Source organism: Antennarius striatus, chromosome 11, assembly GCF_040054535.1.
Source record: "Antennarius striatus isolate MH-2024 chromosome 11, ASM4005453v1, whole genome shotgun sequence".
In the NCBI taxonomy this organism is placed as follows: Eukaryota; Metazoa; Chordata; class Actinopteri; order Lophiiformes; family Antennariidae; genus Antennarius; species Antennarius striatus.
This window is the reverse complement of record NC_090786.1, coordinates 8,528,887-8,549,430: the sequence shown is the minus strand read 5'-3', so window position 1 is coordinate 8,549,430 and position 20,544 is coordinate 8,528,887. Positions and strand designations below refer to the sequence as shown.

Below are 20,544 nucleotides of genomic sequence, written 5' to 3'. Positions count from 1 at the left end.
GTTTTGACCCCCCCCCTCCCCCAACAGGCTATAAATTCAGGATCTTTCTTTATAGACTTTGATTTAAGCAGAGGTTTGGATTTATTAGCAGATTCATTTCATTAAAGTTACCAGTGCTATATTTCTTATGTTCAGTGGCTGACATTTACTCCTCAATGCTGTCAGATGGACAATAATTATTGATAATTTATGACACATCATAGCAAGAAATGCATGATAATTTGTGCATTTTGTGAAGCAGATGATTAGCAGTAAGAGAATATGGATCCTACATATGTGACTTTACATCGTTTCTCAGGAGTCGTCTTTCTAGGTGATCATACTCAATTATTGGATGTGATGAAAAACATGCCTGCTATGACATCCCACTGCTCTGCCCTCATTTGTGGCAACTGACAGGTAGTATCTTCTTACACAAGTCTGCTGTGTTCAAGTGATTAAGACCAATGTAAGTAAAAGAAAACCTACAAATTTATGCTGAAAGACCATACCTCCACTACAAATAGTTTTTCTGCAGTATTTTTTTATTAACTCAAACTCGAACCATAAATAATAAAACTGCCTACAAAGTTTCATTCTCTGATCTTTAATGGTTTTTGAGAAAACCTGCGTCATCCACTTTGTGGTGAGGGATAAAAATCCGTCTGCTCTGAGTATAAGCCTGCTGTCAAACCTTGCTGGGCTGCTTTGGCTTCGGCTTGATGCTGATGAAGACATCCAGTTGCTCCATGAGTGCTGTGATACACTGTGGCTCCACTTCAATGTCCTCTTTGATGTCGAACATTAACACCAGAGGCAAGCAGCCCTGTGGATGAAATGCAAAATTGCAGTTCTATAATGTCAAAATAAGGTTTTTTACAGGTTGGCTGGGATGCATATTTGTGTCTCAGCATCGAAGTCTCACTGTACTGTAAGTTTTTATTTCATTTATAAAGCTATAGGTTAGCCAGGTTAGCCATACCAATGAATAGTCACTGCTGGAGTTGTACGACAGAGCTTGGGAAAGTCCACAGAAAGCAATTTGTTTTGCATGATCACCACCACAATGCCACAAAAATCTATACTTTGGAGCGAGTGGTGATAGCACTCCTACTGTGAGTGGGTGTAATTAGCATCAGAGTGCAGGGCCAGACTGGCTCTGATGGGGCTTGAGATTTGAGCTGTAATCTACAGTCTGGCTGGAAAAAGCCAACTCACACAACAGAGAGCAGGACTCCTCTTCCCTCTCAGCTTCTACTCCTCCTCCATTCCTTATCCTAATCTCTCTTCCTCATCCCCTCCTTGTTTTGCTTCTCTCCCATCTTACTCTCCTGTCATAAATCAACAGTTTTCGTTTTTCTCACATAGACAACGAGAGGCTCAGTTCTTGTGTGTCCACACCAAGGGAAAGAAATGTTTCTCTGTCACCGCAACAACTTTGGCATTTGCAAAATGTCTTCAGGGCCAAACGGGAGACCGCAGACAAAAAGAAGGCAGCTCTGGCAGAAATATTGCCCCACATTATGGATCTCCAAACAGAAACCCAAAGCTGTTAAGCCCGTTTAAGCCTGCAGGAGCGCCTAGTCAGTGATAATTAAGCAGCTGTTGATTTTACAGACTTCTGAAACAAACATATGACTATGCTCCTTATTTATTCAGATAAGGGCCGCTTCAGTGGTCAGGAAACATGACAAGAATGACCGCAGAGCATTTTGAACCATTAAACATTTTAACTGCTCCAAAAGCTAATGGATATGTGCAGACATCTAAACTACAAAGAAGGAATACATTTAAATCCACCAAAATCTACTCTGAACACAAGCCAAACCAGCACCATCAACACCAATAATGGTCGTCTCTGTGGAGACAGGACTTTAGGAACTCAAGCCAAACTGATGCAAAAGTGTGTCCACCTCACATGCAGGTATGTGGCTATACAGTAAATCCCTCAGGGTAACCTTGACTTGGCTCCAGAGTGTTGTGTTTCTCCACATTTCAGCAGCAAGAGAAAGCCAAGCAAACCCAAGACTATTCAAACCTCCTAAAAGCAATAGTGGTTTACTTCCTAAACCCCAATGTGAGGACACACAAATCATTCACACATACTATAATATTATCAGCGAAACACTCGTATGCATTATAGCTACCACACACCAAGAAAAATATGTAAGAAAGGCATTGCCAATGCCGTCTGGTCGACGCAAAACTAAGCAATTTTGAGCGATTCTTTCAACCAGTGGAAGCCAAAAAAAGAACACACACACACACAAAGAACACACCATAAGGTACTGCCGTGCGAGGCATACGGATTCAATGGTGCCCTGAATGTAGACTGTGGATTTCTTCTGGGGGCTGTTGGGGTCAGGGAAGTGGATCTGGGCTCCCGTTCTCTGGGTGATGTGCTTGATGTTGCTGCCGTTGCGGCCCTTCATGAAGAGGTGGTGCTGTGCGGCGATATCCAGGTGGGTGGTGACGGAGATGGTGCTGGCCAGGCTACCAGCTAGGTGCTCTAACAGTAGGGCTGTGCCCCTCTGGGGGAAAAAAAGAGTTGACAAAGTGACTCTCGAAGTATATTAATATTAAACATTTCACCAAAACTATTAAGTTATAGCTCAAACTTTCATTTTGTGTAGTGTGTATATATATATTTGAAATAAATGATGAAGAGATATGAAGGAACACTGGTATTTGCTTTTGAGTGGAGAAAGTTTTGTGAAAAATAATAATAGACAAAATTGACAAATCCACTTCCTTTGTCCCTCCTACAATTAATAATATAAGTAACAGAGCAGGGTTGAACCTTGTCAATGCAGATGGCATGTGTGTAGGAAAATTACAAATGGAAAAAAATAAAATTACACGAAGACGTGACAAAGAGTTAATACACAAAAAACAATGTTAAACGATGTGTCATCAGGAGCCATGGAGAGACCACTGCAAATTAAAAATGATTGTTTCATGAGGAGAGCAGTTGGGCTGTGCTGACCACAGAAAACACCAGTGTTTTTAATATAACCAGTGGAAGCTATGGCATTTTCCACTGCATTTGTTGGCCAGTTGCACAAAGTCTCATTCCTCTGCTATGCCGCTGCAAGCCATCACTTGGCCCAGTAAAGTAAGTAATTTCCAGTGTGCATCGGGAATTCATGTATTGTGGCCAACATAACACAATAAGCCAAAGCAATCCTCTGAGGTGTTCCAAGGGTCTCGCACCACCACAAGACTTAGTGCAGATATTCCCGTCATTCCCTGTCTGGAGACCTACCACACGCTACCAGGGCCATGGTCCGGCCTTTATGTATACATTCACTCACAGAACTTAAGGGACATTAGCGTTGCAGACACAGAGTGAACTTTACAGGCATGCGTGTACAAATAAAATGAGAAATGCATATATTCCAAATGGAATCACACGTAAACTAAAACGAGCTCCAAAATATTAACAGAGGTCCAGTGGCAATAAAAAAAAGTAAGGTGGTTGGACGGCTGAAGAGGAGACGCCATGGCTGAACTCATCACATTTCAGTCGCCAGTGGAGGAAGCACAACATCTGTGCGTGCATGCGGATGCATAAAACATACAGCGTGATTATGATTAAACATGCTGCAGAGTGGAAACAGCGGAGCAACTCCAACTAAAATAACAAGAGTCATCTCCGCCCAAAAAACTGTACAATAAACTAAGTGTATGACATATCCTCCATAGCCAAGAGATGTGTTGATTGTTTTGAATATATGTGTTATGGAGATGGTCAACACATCATAATGAAATTAAAAAAATAAATTAAAAAAGCCTGAATATTAAACTTTTTTACGTGTAAAGTGAGGTGATGCTAGAATGTACAATATGTATAATGTTGCCATGACAAATACAGGAAAATATATGTCAAATGTACTTATTAGAGCACATATGCCTGAAGTTAGGTGATGCTAGCATGTACAGCCTATATAATTATTATGGATGAATGAACAAACAGATGTAAAAGATACTGCTGAACTCCATCATTTTTATGTCAGGGTACGGAAATAAAAATGTAATCAGGAGAGTCTTTTGGTGTGCCTGGCGGAGCTGTTTCTCTCTCAGGTTGTGAACTGACCTCGATAAAGCGACCAAATATCTCTGAGCACTCTCTTGACCCAGTGGTGGTGAAAGTAATGAGGTACTTTAATGTAACAAAAGGAGTGAAGGCTGAAAGTGTTGGTGGGTTTTGACATAGAACAGGTCTCTTTCTCTTGACTGGCTGGCCTTGGAAGTGGGTGGAGGAGAGGGAGAGTAGCAACACAAATATTCGTACACTGAAAATGACTGACAAGGTTTCAGCCACTGATATGTAATAAAACCCTCCATATAGAGTAATGTATTTATCTTTAAATAGTTGGGCCCATCATTAATTTCCCTCCTCACCTTGACAGTGCTGGCGTTATTCTGCGAGCCGCGAACCACGCCGGTGGCTCTGTAGAGGCGAGTCGGGGGCTTGAAGGAGACTGTGAGGTTGTAGGTCTGTGAGATGTGCTGCACGGTGGGAGAGCTGGGGTCAGACTGCATGATGGCAGGGAGCTCGAATGACAGCACGAGAGGGAGCAGCTCCTGCAATATGACAGGACAGAAGGAGGTGGGAGGGAACAGAACAGTAAGCAAACCACCTATTTTTTGAGTCATAATGTTGGTTGTTCTAGCTGATCATTTATGGTGGAGATCATTTATGAAGGACTATTTGGAGATACAGTACAGAGATTTCTTTCAAGCTGTGCTGACTTTTATACTGATTAAGAACATTTGGTCACCAGGCAAAAAAAAAGGTTGATTTATTTTGTGTAGACTTACGTGATCTGACACACAGACATAACAATCCTTGCCTGAGCAGAAGGTTGAAAAACCTGGAATCTGTCATCTCAAATAAATCCAGAGAAATTAATCAAAATGAGTTCAACCAATGCCAGCAATAACAGGGACAGCCTTTGTTACAGCGAGTATTCTACAGTGTACCCTGGCGGCATCGCTTGGGAAATTTAACATTAACAACAGAGTTGTCCAGGCTTTGGTTTAAAAGCTATGCGAGGCACGAGAGGTCAATAATTCATTCCCATTCATTTATTTCAAGTCACTGAATTGCACCGCAAAAGCGGCAGCAGGAATCAACTCGAGAAATTTGTATTGCAGTCGTCATTCAGACAAGAAGGCCGCTCTTTATGCGTGCACACACTGATGTATGCAAGGGAAGCACACACACACACACACACACACACACACACACACACACACACACACACACACACACATACACACACACACGCACACTCAGGGACAAACGGAAGGGAATCCACATACACACACTCAAAATGAAGAGAAAAATGCCCACTCTTCACATACACATGCACACACACACTGTTATCCAAACAGGGACTCATGGGCAGAGTGCCACTATGGTTTTGGCTGCCAGTGAAGGGCAAGCAGCATGAATTGCTCTGACCAAAGACATGCAACTCTGATCAGTCCCATATGCGCTTGGCCTTACATTTATATCACGTTTCAGCACTCGCTCTCAAAGAGCTTGAGATATTTAGGTCAGCACCGGGGGAAACTGACAAGCAGAACTGCAGGAGTCAGGCGCTGACTGAACAGTCGACAGATTTTTACTGTGGAGCTGGCCCCGGTTTTTTTGGGGGGGGGTTAAATTCTTACAGACAGATATGAGATCAATATAAAATATCTGAAAATGCTGCAAAAGAGACTCAGTTTGTCTGACACAAGAGTAAAAGATGAAAAAGTAATGAACATCTTCAAGCTCCACCTCTGAAAGCTCCAAGAAATCCCCAAGAATACATCACCTCAACAACAGACTCAAACAGAACTCCACCCAAGCAGGCCTCAGGAATACAATGGCCCTTATAAGGCCACTGTGGAATGCCTGATTGTTAAATGGGACGTTGTGTTCATTGCTTATGCAGCTCAGGGGGATGACACAACCCAGTCACTTCTGGTTTCAGGAAAGAGTCGGGGGGGGGGGGGGCAAAGGAATCAGAGTCAAGGGGCATTTTGCTGCTCTTGTATTTTAAAAATGTAATTCTTGATCTGATTTCATAAAATGTTCTAAGATATGAATTAATGAGCTTTAAATGTCTTCCTAGGGGTTTTATTTGCACCTATTGACACAGACAGGCCTGCTGTTCAGTCTTTATGCTATACTATATTTAGGTGGTACACCCCAATGTACTACCACATGTACATTTTTTTTTTTTAGAAAAGTCACCTACACCTATCACCTTGCAACTTTTATAATCAACTACAGTTTTTTATGTCTAATGTTTGGACTATAGTGCAGAGCTGTAACCAGGTGGAACCTTGGCACCAGAGCAGTTGTTCTCAGGTTGCCTTAGGAAGTGGAGTTCTGCTTCCCATAATATGCAATCTGGAGTGAGAACTTCAGTGTCTTGGTTGCTGCTGAATTGTATTCTGTATTTTAGGGGTCAGTATTCGTAAAAACTGTTAATAGTTACCCTGAAAGTTAATCTTTATCCTTGCTAGTTTTTGAGCCATTGTGTTGTTAAATGCAAAACTTATACAGCACGTCTGCTGTAGCTTCCTCACCACAGTTCTGGATCCGTTTCCCCCGGCCTTTAAAACATGCTGCGGTCTCGCTTCTTGAATAACCTCAACTCAATCCTTCAGTTTCATTAAATTTAAGACTTGTTTCCCATTTGCTTTCTTTTTTTGCTAATGGTAAATGGGAAACAAAAAAGCAGTACACCCATCGAACGGTAACGCAAGGCAAGCTCAAAGAGGATAGAAACCTCCTATGGAGCAGAAGGGCAAAAGCTCGCTCGATCTTGATTTTCAGTATGAATACAGACCGTGAAAGCGGGGCCTCACGACCTTTCTGATCTTTTGGGTTTTACGCAGGAGGTGTCAGAAAAGTTACCACAGGGATAATTGACTTGTGGCGGCCAAGCATTCATAGCGGCGTCGCTTTTTGATCATTGGCTCTTCCTATCATTGTGAAGCAGAATTCACCAGGCATCCGAGTGGTCACTCACTAATGAGGAATGTGAGCTGGGTTCAGACTGTCTTGAGACAGGTTAGTTTTACTCTACTAATGATGTGTTGTTGCAACAGTAATCCTAATTTTTTTTTTTAATGTTGGTGCAGTCGTCCTCCACTGCTTTGCTCTCTGGCGAGGTAATAGAGGGTTCAATTCTTGGGCCTACTCCTTTTTAAAGTGAGCATGTTTTAAAAGTGCGACAACATTTCAGGTAAATGTGAATATTAGAAAATTTAAAAAAATATTTTATTTGGACACGTTTTTAAAAAAAATGATTTTTATGTTTGTTTAGGATGACATGGTGTCACAGTGGGGAGTGCTGTTGCCTCACAGAAAGAAGGTTCCGGGTTTGATTCCTTTCTGTGCGGAGTTTGGAAGTTCTCTCTGTGTCTGTGTGGGTTCTCTCCGGGTTCTCTGGCTTCCTCTCATCTCCAACAACACGCAGCAATGAAGACACAGAGAGATCTGGTTCTTCATTGCTGCTGCACTTTATTCTGTACTTTCTAGAAAGAAAATATTTTTGTTTACAGACGTTTACCACACCCTGTGTGGTGTCAATCTTCTGCGCTCAACAAGAAGGCCCCTAAGTTTATTTTCCAAAATTCTGCACCAATCCTTTGAGGCAAAATTGGTGCAACCTTCAGCATTTGTTAAATTTGTCATTCATCAATGAAGCACACAGACAAGCTCTAAAATTAACAGCATACTTTACAAATACACCCTTCAATTACACTTGCTATGCACATGGTTATGTTAAATGCGTACTGACACCATGCATTCATTATTGTTCGTGTAGAAACACAACATATAACTGCATGAGAAAAATGATGGTTTGGAATTGAGCTTTTTTTCTAGGTTAACTGGTGATTTGTGGTACTTCTCTTCCTGCATTTTGGGTAATTGCCTTCTGGGTATGAGATGGGTCTCTTGTATAAATAAAATGCACGCATTGACTGTCCTGTCTTAAAGATTTAGTAATTTGCAGAACAGCACACTCAGTGGTTTTGATTTTTTTTAACCAACAAAAAGAAGTTGATGATCCGGGTTGTGGTTTTGGTCCTTATGAAAATAACCATTAAGCCTGAAGTGGTAATGGGTATGTATGCATACAGAAGCTTGGCAGTATGCACTGCATGAATGTTTAGCATGACCTTGTCCTTCCTGCATCCTTTCATCATGCAATCTTCACACACAGCCACTCTCACGCGCGCACGCACACGCACACGCACACACACACACGTTAGTGCTGGCCGGTCCATAATAGAGGAATCTGTTTGCTGCAGACTCCTGCTGTGGGATTGCAATAAAGTTCAGGGATGTAACACTTCACATGATTATAGAGGTCATGGAGGCTTCTAGTCAGACTGAAACCAAAGATGGAGAGGCGACTGGGAAATGATCGGACGGGCTAGCTTTTTCTTTATTTCTCCAGAGGAAGTTGTCTAGGATGGGGTTAGGAAAGGTGAAAGCTGTTCAAAAGAAGTGCTGAAACTACCCAGTCTTTCACTGACAGAATTAGGTGGGGAGCTCAGCCTCTTGAAGTCCGATGTTTTGTTTACTGAGTCAGCACATGTTTGGAGTGATGCACCTTGGAGCCTATGAGTAAGCTACAACAAGACTTCTGACGAACATGCAAGCTGGAAAAGGTTAGTCATTCTAGCTCAAGACTGATCACGGATGAAGTGGACCTGATGTGGAGGAGCAGAAGGCAGCTGAAGTCTAACCAAAATTTAACAAGTAATAATCAGTCACTCCTGTAGGGGAAATACTGTGGGTATGCTTGTTAAACTGTAAGCACTGGCATGGTTTGCAAACATACAACAGAAGTCAACTAATTTGTGTAGTTTCTCGTAATCCTTGCAAATGCTACGGCAAAACAACAACAATACTTCTCTGCTACTTCAATTTTTTTTGCTGAGCAGCAGTAAAATAGGAGCAAAAAAGAAATCATTGTCACCTGAATAACAGATTAAAATGATCGGATGCTGGATTGTCTGCAGTTTTATTCGTCAAAGTTCAATTTGACAGAACTCTGCCCAAAGCTAAACAGGCAAGTCAATATGTTACTGATGAAAATACACGAACCACACTCTGCCTCATGGAAAAGAATGGCTGTACCATAATTTATTTAACAGTACAGGTCAGAAACTCAGAATGACCACAGACGTCATGCCGCATCAATATTAAATCTACATTCTCACAACCGTGCAGAGAATTGTTTTTGGGTGGATTGATGTGGCGGAGTTGTAACTTACCCTTATTTTAACTCGGGCGGCCTCCACACCTCCTGGCTGCCCTGCGATGGACACCTGTTCACAATAAAAAGTCACATTTAAATCAGTTATTCGGCACAAACCTAATCCAAGGCAAACAATATCACAGGCCACTGCAAATACCTGAACTTAAATTGAATGCTGAAAACATAAAGACCCCTTCTTTGAATCCCTATCGACACATCAAGTTAATGTTTGATATTTTCAAACAATATTTTTAAAGTTAAAATGAATCCAATATTGATGTCACAAAACAAGATTTGACTGACTAACAAGACAGAGACATAAAGGTCTCCAAGTAAGAGTGCTTTAATAGTCACACACACAAGGAGATCAAGAAAATCTTATGTATGTCAAGTATGCAACCACTGGATCTATGATTTTCTTGTACGGGAATAAAATAAATTGAAATAATGCCTACATCTGCCTATTTATCAGTGATACCATACATACATTTTGTTTTAAATGTTCAAGCATTAAAAACTGTATAGAAACAACAGAGTGTATAAAACATCCATCCATCCATCTGACTGGCCTGAAAGACAGTGTGTATGCAAATGTAGATGTCATGACAGATACTCAAATTTTTACTGGGATTAACAAATGCTATAAAAAAAATAGGACTGTGCTCAAGGTTACAGAAAAATAAAAATTACCCAACAATCACTGAACACTGATGCGTGTGAATCTTACCCATGTGCAGTATTGCTTATTTATTTACATTATCATTGGATGCCACACAGTAACATTATCTTTTCCACTTCCACTGCATCTTTAGGAAATTAAATATAACTCAACATTACCAGAATAAGTCACTATTTTCTACGTAATATTTAGCAACACACGATTTTCCAGCCATGTTGGTTGTGGTAAAGTTGAATTAACATCTCGTACGATAAACCAAATGCTTAGTTCAATGGGAAATATCAACATAACAACAACAACAACAGTGGTCATCTTGCATTTGACTATATTCCAGATGTGCAAATTCCAAAGGATCTTTCACAGTCAAACCCATGAACAATGATTCCGCTACTGGGGTGTCTGGTCAAAATGTTTATACTTGCCCCAACTGAGAAAGATGGGGGGTGGGGGGTTAAGATCTATTAGATGCAATGGACAGGCATTTCTACTGTATAATAAAATGTGAAAAATGCACATGGATATAGTTAAAATAAGTAAAGTAGAACTTTCTAAATAACTGAACTTGTCAGTCTTTTATACCCAGGTACACTCTAGAACACCTGGCAAAGTATCTGATGCCTGGCTGAATGCTTTCCTGAACTCCTCATACTTCATTTTAATGGTAATTACAGCAGGACTCTGCTGGTCTTTCAGTGCCTCCAGCCAAAACACACCAGCTTCCTATGGGTCAGCCAATAAAAACATACAACTGGACCAACTCTCTGCAACGTGTTTGAGACCTTAAACCCAACAAGAAAAACTATTATTGCAGACAACAACTGTTGGAGGGGTGATGTAAGTAAACAAGGCAGCTGGATGTAATACATTCACACTTGAAATAGAATCATGGAGCATTACAGGGGTTGGAGAGATTTCGGCAAAATAAACAAAAAAGGAAGCTAACAGCTTGCTCCACCCGTCTGGGTGAAGCTACGCCGTGGCCAGACATACCTGGTTGCTTTTCTCTGCCTGGTTGTTCCTGTTTGAGTCTGGAAAATGGATGTGGCAGCCCGTTTCCTCCATCACTCTCTTGATGTTGTTGCCACCTTTGCCAATAACATGGGAGTGCTCCGTGTGGGAGACATCCATCTTCAGAGTAACCCTGTTACTCTAATGAGAAGAGATGGAAAGGATTAGGGAGAGATGGTGATAAATATCTTCAGCTCGGTAAGAAGTTTTGTCAATACAGAAAACTTATACAAAATTTAAAAAGTCAAAGAATGAAGAAATAACACAACTCCAAGCTTAACTGTCCTTCCTCAAATGATGGGGGGGTAATGAAGTCATCTAGTGTGGTGCGATGTGGTATAGACATTTTGATTTTATTATATTAATGTGTCTATTTTGATGTCTAAATGTAATTTAACAGAAAATAAACAAAAACATGCATTCACTCTCTTTTGAGTAAACATTTACTGAAAGACCAGAGGAGCATCTGCACCCCTTTACCCCATCGAAAAGACCTGAAATCTTTTAACACTTAAACAGGCGTCATTCATTTAGAAAAAAGAAATCAGGAGCATAATACAAAGAAAATTAAGTGATAAAATATGCATGCTGTGTCTGCCAGACTAAAACAATGTGAAAAACCTTAGGCTGAAAATAAAAGCAATCAGTAATGCGTTGCTCTTTGGTTTGCTGCAGTTCAAAGTGCATGGACCACTAAATTCCCCCAGGGGGTGCTGCAGTGCAGTTGCCTGGGTGACTTCTCATGTTTCCAAGGCAACGGAGCCTGCAATGCACACACTGTTATCCATAGCAGAGCTTGAGATGTTAGTATCTGTCGACATGAGTGCCAAGTTGTATCACGCTGCTGAGCGCAATCTGTCACTTGGACAGAGGGAGAGCAGAGGTGAAACACATTCAGTGTGACTGAACGCCAGACAAGGGTGAGAAAGTGAGACAGGAGAATAAAAAGAGGGGAGTCCATCTTCACCGTGATAAAGATATATACTTTACCTTTGTGTCAAGGACAGACATGATTCTCTCTTTTGCTTCCCTCACATTCTCCCTCTTCCCGCACACCTTGATGTGTGGATCTGCAGGACAGAAAAGGAAAAGCTAATATTGGAAAAGAATTATCAGGTTTTTTATGTAAATGTGAGTCGTGGCTGGACGAGGGAGGGAGACAGAATGTGAGAATAGCCGAAAACTTAAAACCCATTTAATCAAACACGACACAACGATCTGCATTTGTCAAGAAGGAACAGCTCACCAGAGAACAGCTCTGCTCCAGTAATTGCTACTTTGATATCTGTTAAATCTCATTTAAGTCGGTAAGCAACCAGACTGCTCTGAGGCAGGGAGGGATGGATGGTGGTGGTGGTGGGGGGAGGGCAGCCCTGTGGAATTACATTCAGCTAATTCATCAGTTAGTCCGTGGACTAAAGAGAACTATTCAGCTACAGTTTACCCCAAGAAAGAAACAGAAACAGCCACGTGAAGCTCATCATCTCACTTTCCTGAAACCCTTTCTGTCAGTCATTCTCTGTAAGAATTCTTCTTTAAGTGTCTTTCTCAAAACATATGCCCTTTGAGTCCTCACGCACAGAAATGATGCCATCTCCTGAAAATAAGACTGTACACCACGCTGCAGCACAGTGTCATCTTAAAATGTTTTTACAGTGTGCACAGAGACAATTGTGCAAGGTTGAAACTGTGTTTCCAGAGACCTCAGCCTAGAAACACTTCAGTTAAAATAACCCAGCACTGCATACCTAAACCTTCCAATGCTCAATGCTTGTGTCTATCTAGTTGGGTAAACCTACATCTGGCTCTGCCACATACCGGACCCCAAGAGAATGTGAAAACACATGAATGTACACTCATAAATTCAAACGTGCACACACACGTACTATGCAGCCACGGCCCATCGCCTCTGTGTTAACTGTTCCGAGCAGCAGGAAGTCGACTAAGCTCCCTTCCAGGAATACCCCTCTCCATACACAAACTTACAGCATCTCAGATTTACAGCAGAGCCTTCAGACAGTACTGGCTGAATAAGATGTACATTTCGAAAAGTATCTTGTAACCTCGGGGAACCCCAAGTTGCTCATATAGACTTTTAAATAGCTCAGAGAAAGGAAAGACCTAAACAGACAAAACGGAAACACACAGTAAAAAAGACGGTGAAAACACTTCTAGTGCTGACAAGGAAGACCAAAACACTCAAGACCAAACGGGATTGTCTCTGGTGATGTAAAACGCAATGAGGGGGTACGATCCCACATCTTGCAGAGTATGGTTTGGTTAGAATTTTTGAAGTATCTGAGGGATGTTCTCTTTTTACTGGACAGTGGGAACTATGGAGGTACACAATGCCAGCAATCAAGCATGGATCCTGTCAGAGTGTTAGAGGAGTCATGCAAGCTCAACATAACTAAAAGATTTGTTGGCTCTCATGGGATAGTGATGAGAAATAAGAGAGACCACCATCAGATAGCTTGAGGGGTCGGAACAACAAAAAACAACAAGTTGCTGTCTGGAACAGGAAAGCAAAACAAAGCAAAACAAAAAATACAACAACAAAAAATAATGGCAAGAGACCCATTACAGTTTGAGCACAGTTTCCAACAAAGTTTCCTATTATACAGCTGTTGCTGTGGACAAAATAGATCCCGCCACTTCCGTCTGTAGTACCCGCTGTGACCATTAGAGGGAGTAGGGTTCTGCAAGTGGCCTGACTCACACAGAGCACATCTGGCAAACATTAGCCAGACTAAACGAGTGTTGCAGTTGTGATGTAGAACACCCCCGCATTCTTGAAATGGACTGTACTGTGCATTTTTTTTTTTGAGGATTGATTGTGGCATAAAAAAATGAACACCTTAATTTGGCACAGAAAACACCTGGAAAAGCAAACAAAAACAAGAGAAGCTTTGCAGCTGTGAACAGTGTTTTCAATCGCACTGATTTTTACACAGTTCCACTTGACAAAGAATAAACCTTCCGACCCAGAGCTCTGCACTGGCAAAACTGAAACATTTTTCCAGCTGAGGACCACATTCAAAAATACCACACAGATGAAATGACGGGAATTAAGTCCTGTTGGCTCCGTGTTTCTCATTCAAAACATCTGCAGATATGTTAAAGCAGACAACTGACAAGTAGCAGCAGTGTTAAGGCATTTATCACATTAAAATAAACATTTAATCAGTGTTATGAGTAAAAACATAAGAAAACATACGGAATATCAGAACTGATCATCAGTTTTGAAGCCTCACATGAGCAATAAAACTCTCCATGCTAATGAATCACTAACAGTGTGCAAATTTTGGCTTGTCCTAAAGGTTAAAAGATGGTCTTTTAACCAAACATAAGCAGGTGGCAGGGACAGCTAGCTGCAGGTGATAAAAGAAATGGAGGAACAGGCATTGTGAAGGAGATTGACTGAAGAGTAACAAACATAAAAATCTCCTCACGTCAATTGCAATCCTGCCGAGAGTAACTGATTCCAGATTGCTCAAAGGAGACAACACTTACTTGACTTTCCAGGAAAACAAGACAAACTAATGCTTTAAGTTTATTTATGTTTTGAATCAGGATAAGTCCAAAATAACAAAAATAATCTGCACCAACAAAACAACTACATCATCATGTGTTTAAAGTAAGAGCAAGTTAAGACCAAAGAAGAGTCAAGGATGACAGGAAAACTCATCATTGTCAGAAATAATGATCCTGATGGCTTTCGTGACTCTTTATCCACCAGGTGTTGCACTTTGATTCACCCACAGCAGACTTTCAGCCAGAGAGGAATATTCTCTATGTAGGGCTATTTCTCTCTGTGTTCCCTTCAATCCCTCCCATGAATTCAGGTTGTTGAAATGCACAGTCAATTCCACACGTCTCTCTTCCCACAAAATCATTTGCTCATGAGATAAGTGAGACTCCCACATTCTTCCCCTCTGCACCTCTGAATTTGTGCAACAAGGGAGAATCTGTATGACAGTCAGTAAAGCCCATACCTCTGCCAAAAACAAACAATCCCCTACAGGTCTTACATACACCAGATATGGATCCCAACCAACAATCATACAATAAATCACACATCTTGATACATTCTGAAACCATAGGAATAGGAGTCCAAACGCCATTCTCTCTGCTGTTGGTTGTGTACCATTTGATATATTTGTCAACAAGATAGATCACCTGCTACACACTGGATCCAGCAGATCCAGGTTATTATCTGGACCTCCGGCACTCATACATTCAGATAAATATACAACATATATAAATGGAATTATGACGTGGGTGGTAGGGTGTTTTAGTTGCTAGAACTGTTGCCCCAGCAAGAAAGGCTTGGGACTTTCTCCTTCTCATATGTCTTGTGTGGGCTCCTTCATAGGTTCTCTGGCTTTCTCAAACCACCAAAAAACATGTGGCGACTCAAAATTGACCCTAGGAATAATGGTGAGTGAGATCGGATGTATTTCTTCGTGGTCCTGTAACAAAGTGGTAACTTGTCCAGGGAGTACCCCACCTCCTACTCAGATTTATGGATTATATCCTGACGGATAAAGAAAATTACAGTATGTTAAGTTTTGTGGAAATATATTCAGCAGTTTTTGCCTACTTATGGAAAATGTTCTGGATCTGGATCCAGTTTTACAACCAAATTTTAAGAATTTGCCCTTAATTCCCATTAAAGCCCTGTACAAAATTTAGGTTATAAACAGTTTGTCATCTTCCCTGACAAAAACAAAAGAACCAATCAATGTACAAATATATGGTTGGAAATATAACCTACTTGGTGGGGGTATCCTGACAGGCAACAAAGAATGGAATTCAAATATCTTTACTTGTTACACAAACAGCATCCTCAGGTGTATCATACACCAGCTTTGTGAATTTGAGGAATGGATGCTTGTGTGTGAAAGCATTACCAGGTCTTGTAGTTGATTAAGTATCCAGAGGGACAAATATTCAATATTCCCAGGTAACCCCATCAACTGGTTTTCTTACATAATATCATTGAATTTCACATCTGGCTTGAAGACACACACAAGCATCTAACACATCTCACCTTCTCCCGGGAGAGTTTTAAATAACCATGCTAAGGTTTGATAAGTAACAGACAGCTGGAGCAAATAAATGTGCATGTTTTGACAAAAGTGACTCCAAGTCCTCCACCTACACAGCACCTTAGTGCATGTAAAACAACTAGTAATAGTAGTTATAATACTAGTAATAACAATTACAGCTAATGTAAACTCTTCCTTCTTGTCCATGTAGTCTATGTAACTTTACTGAGGACATATTTCAGGTTCAGCTACACAGAATCAACCATTGAAGTTTCAGTAGAAGGCTAAGACATCAATACTGTAGTAGTTTACTTGTTAGTTACTTTGTTTGTGTCAGATGTAGTGAAAGGTCTTTCACAAGAAAGAAAACTCATGGATGAACTTTGATGCATATCGAGTTAAGCATTGTAAGTTAAGCATTATTCAAAATGGCATTCTATCATCCTATAGGTCCATCAGTGACTAAACCCTGAAGTTACAAAACTGGAAATGGAAGCAAAAGTATCTGAAGAGAACATTTAAAAAAAAAAGAAAAGAAAAAAAAAGAAAATTAATAGTCACCTTTTTTGGACTTTGCTCCAATTTTCAGTTTGGATGGCCAGGCTATTTGTGTTTTGGTCTCATCCATGATCTGGAATAGAGTGAAAAGGGATGAAATCAGATTAAGGGTGGTATCACTATTTGCAGAAACATTGCAGTGTTAGCACCAAAGCAAATAGAAACACATAACCAAAACACAACCTTGACTCTTCAGTCCTGATAATCATGATTATATGTACAGCTTTGATGCACCAGACTCTGAGCTCACACATGATGACAGGACAAGTTAGTAGAATAATGAATGATCATGTCAATATTGTTTGAGACCTGTGTCTTAGTGAGACATTTGTATATTATGGATGAGGGCCCCACTATTTAAATTAATTTTGATGATTAGAGACTACTTCAAACAATCTTTTTTTAAGTTGTAGAACCCAGAAAGAGTCCACAGTTAGCATGTCTGGCAATATAAGCTTATATGATTGCTTTGTTTTTCCTCCAAATCCTCCTACTGGAACACCACCATAAAGACATTGACAAAAAACACACTTGGCTTTGGTAAATGTAAAAAATGCCAACAACAAGCTATGCGAGAGACTTTTGACAATTCAAGCCATCAAAAATGTGGAAAATGTTGATTGATGTGGAAAAAAAAGCCAAGTGCTGGCAGAATAAAAGAAAAAGAGGAGCCGGTCAGGGTTTCAGCCAAGGGGAAATCAATTACCTACCCTCCTGCTCCTCCTTTCAGTCATGAGGAAGCGCTCAACTTGTTTGGCTTTCGAACTACAAACCCACAAACGAACCCCTCAAGAAATGCCTGCCATGTCGAGTGGTTGATGTTAAATATTTTTTCCAAAAAAAAAGAAGAAGGAAAAAACAAGCGGAAAAACTGTCAAACCTTCAGAATAACAAAAAACTAAAACTCTTGCTGGCACCATCATCAACATGTCTCATTTTGACAATGGTCCTGTGGTTTTCTGCTTGTCTCCATATTTTCCAGGGGCTTGTTTTTATAAAAGTGAATTTCTAAAAAGTTTCAGCCTTGTCATTAATCACCTGAGGACCACTACAAACCATTACATGAGCAGCATTTAATAGTCCTCGGTGGACAAGTACATTAAGGCCACATATTGCAGCTCAAATGAGCTTGAGTGCATACTGAGTGCCTTCAGCACTCCCACTGAGGATGAGATGTTCAGCTTATTAGCTCAGCTACAGCAATTCACAGCTTTCATTATTATAACAGTTTGAATTCATAGCTGCTATTTTTCTTTGCCAAATAAGAACTAAAGTATGTATCCCAGAGGAACTGGTGCAAAAGTTGGGAAAGGAAGTGCTTAAATCCCTTTATGTGCTGCTTTGGAAGCAACATAGCCCAATTGGCAATCTTTACAACTAATGCTGACAGCTTATCCACTGCCAGTCTCACACACCTGTAAAACAGATAGACGGCTTTTAAAGGTTCCAATGCTGCCTTGCTTCACTCTGCAAACATATACTCTTGAGTCTTTGGTGGTTAACTGGAAGTCCTTTCGAGCCTCATTGAGTTTCTACAACATCCCATATTCAAACATAAAAATTGAGAAGTGACAAAGCCAACAGGATGTGTCTAAGCTGATGTTCTTCTGACAGCAGACCAAACTATAACAATTCACAAACCTAAAGCAACCTTTATTACACACCATTTGATCACAGAAAACAGTTATTTTTAGGCATTCTTGGGCAATTCACAAAATAAAACGAAAACCTCTTCTTTCAAAGGATTGTGCAAGTCTCCAAAAAACTCACAAAGCAGATAACTGCAGGCCAATAATATCAAAGCAAAAGGCATTTGTAGACAAAAAGCATATTGATGTGGTGTTACATTCTTTCTTCTCCCTTTCGGGATTGTTGCCCAGGCTGCATACTTTTGGCCGTCATCATTATTAATCAAATGAAGGATAAACATGCGTTCAGTTATTCAAATGATTCTTCCTGCTCATGTTAATTTCCAGTTTCTACTGAATGAATCCAAAAACAAAAAAGAATTTTATTATCATGACATTGATGATAAAAAAAAAACCTCCCTTAGGATTATCCAACTCAGCTACAGCATTTTCGTAAGGAATTCTTTTAAAGTATCATCAAGCTGACTAACTTGGAAACAGTTCCGGCATTAACGATACCCTTTAATGTTCTTACTGGAAACATTTCCATTCGCACTGCAGATCATCAAGGCATTCAGTCACAATGTTTTAATATGCCATGAAATGAGCCTGAAACCAAAGTTTGATGATATTTGTTATAGTTTCATACAAACCGGAGGCACAAGCAAATCTATGCCACAAAGTCACACCCTAAAGTCATCATTTGCACATGTGGGTAAGGAATGCAAAATAAAAATATCTGATAGCTGAACAAAAAACATTCTCTTCATGGGCTTGCACTAGGATGTAGTATGACTAAGCCACTGTGGCTCAGTGTAAAAGAATGAGTAAGCCACAAAAAGCCACATTCTGTGTCCAAGACAGCAGTGCAGTGCGCTGCACTGATGTGCAACACTCGTCACAGAGAGGTGTGGAGGGTCCGGGGAAATTTTTTAGAAAATGGGGTTGTTTTCCTGCATTCTGGTGCATTCTGAGGGCAAAATCTTCTGTTCAGTTTACCTACAAAAATACACTAAAGTCAACAGTTCAAGCTTAACTATCTTTACTTCTATCCTACTTTATGCAGGTATAAATGTGAGATTCAACAATTGAAAACTTGCATTCACTATATGAAGATACAAGTAAACATTGAGTAATGGTTTGTATGAGTAAGTTTTACTTGGACTAGAAGAAAAAAAATTATGGATAATATCTTTCATTTACCTTCTGATCGGTCTGTCACCACTCCTACCCCCTCTCAGCATTCACCATTTGTTGTTCGATTAGAATTTTAACACAACATCTGTAAAACACTCAATTCCCATTTTCTTTCGATTGATCGTCCTCGCCTTGTTGTACACCAATTTGCGGGTTTAGCTTGTAAAAATAGAATCTTTTTTTTTATTGGACGAGAGGAGGTCATGACCCAGGTGCATATTTAATGATCGGGAGCGTTCGGGTCACTTCAGCTATTTCCGTCAGCATGCGCACCGCGTAGCGAGAGAAAAGTTTGTTTTTTTAATGTTATCTCTTGGGGAGTTTCGCAAAAAAGTTGTAAATTTTAGCCTTTTTTTCCTAAAAATAAGAACGGCACTGTGGCTACACAGGCTAAAAACCTTGTAGCCACTCTGGAATCTACTTCGCCTATGGTGTAGTGGCGATCGACAAGCGCAAGCCCAGTCTTCATCAAGGGATCTCTCATTCTCACAACCAATGGAAACATCACGAACATCAAAAAACCATTCTGTTTCCACTGGCAAAGAGACGTTTCTCCAAGCCTTCGCCCTCTTTCCTGTCTTTTGTGTTTTGCTCTTAAAGTCAGTCAATTGCAACAATTGAAAAGTTGGATTTTCTCGCAAAGACTTTAAATTAAAAACCACAAATAAGTGATATACAGTCACCACCTTTTTTACTGCACTTAGCCCAAGGACTTTGTTAACCCTAGACATAGAGAGCTGCCTGTATCAAGCTTTCCCTGCCACACAATCTAGGGACATTCCAAAAAGAGCCATTCCAAAATGAGCCAACCCCAACTTTACCCGAGATTGCTGGTCCTACTCCAGACCAGGTCAGCTTTGACTTGCCGTGGTCATCCAGTGAAAACTGGCTAAACACAAAGCAAGAAGGTGCCAGTGTGAAAAGGTACAGTAGTCATGCATCATTCTAAAAATAAACTTTAGCTGCATGTTCCTATGGACACTTATTTGAGGAATAGTAGAAATTGAGTGTGAATGATATAGGCCTGGACTTGTGTGTAAAAAAAAGAGGCCAATTTGTCTGACTGTCAGCTCTCAGCCCAGCGCCATGGTCAACCCTGGACCAAAAGTATGCAGTGTGAAAGGATTTCAGATGTTGTTGAAAATTACAGTGGCAATTTGGAAGCA

At 40.5% G+C, this 20,544-nt stretch overlaps 1 protein-coding gene across 3 annotated transcripts in view; it reads right to left on the bottom strand.

Annotated features, from left to right (window-relative positions):
* The window catches only part of LOC137604226 (protein bicaudal C homolog 1-B-like), a 56,037-nt gene that overhangs the window by 13,372 nt on the left and 22,121 nt on the right, over positions 1 to 20,544 (bottom strand). For all 3 annotated transcript variants that reach the window (XR_011037394.1, XM_068328232.1, XM_068328233.1), the window contains exons 3-9: positions 16,557 to 16,626; positions 11,935 to 12,014; positions 10,927 to 11,085; positions 9,274 to 9,327; positions 4,384 to 4,566; positions 2,259 to 2,510; positions 674 to 805 (exon numbers count right to left, since the gene is read on the bottom strand). Coding sequence is in view for 2 of the 3 variants with exons in the window: in XM_068328232.1 (XP_068184333.1) it covers positions 674 to 805; positions 2,259 to 2,510; positions 4,384 to 4,566; positions 9,274 to 9,327; positions 10,927 to 11,085; positions 11,935 to 12,014; positions 16,557 to 16,626 (930 nt within the window). In the remaining variant the exon portion in view is untranslated. The remainder of the gene's footprint in view (positions 1 to 673; positions 806 to 2,258; positions 2,511 to 4,383; positions 4,567 to 9,273; positions 9,328 to 10,926; positions 11,086 to 11,934; positions 12,015 to 16,556; positions 16,627 to 20,544) is intronic.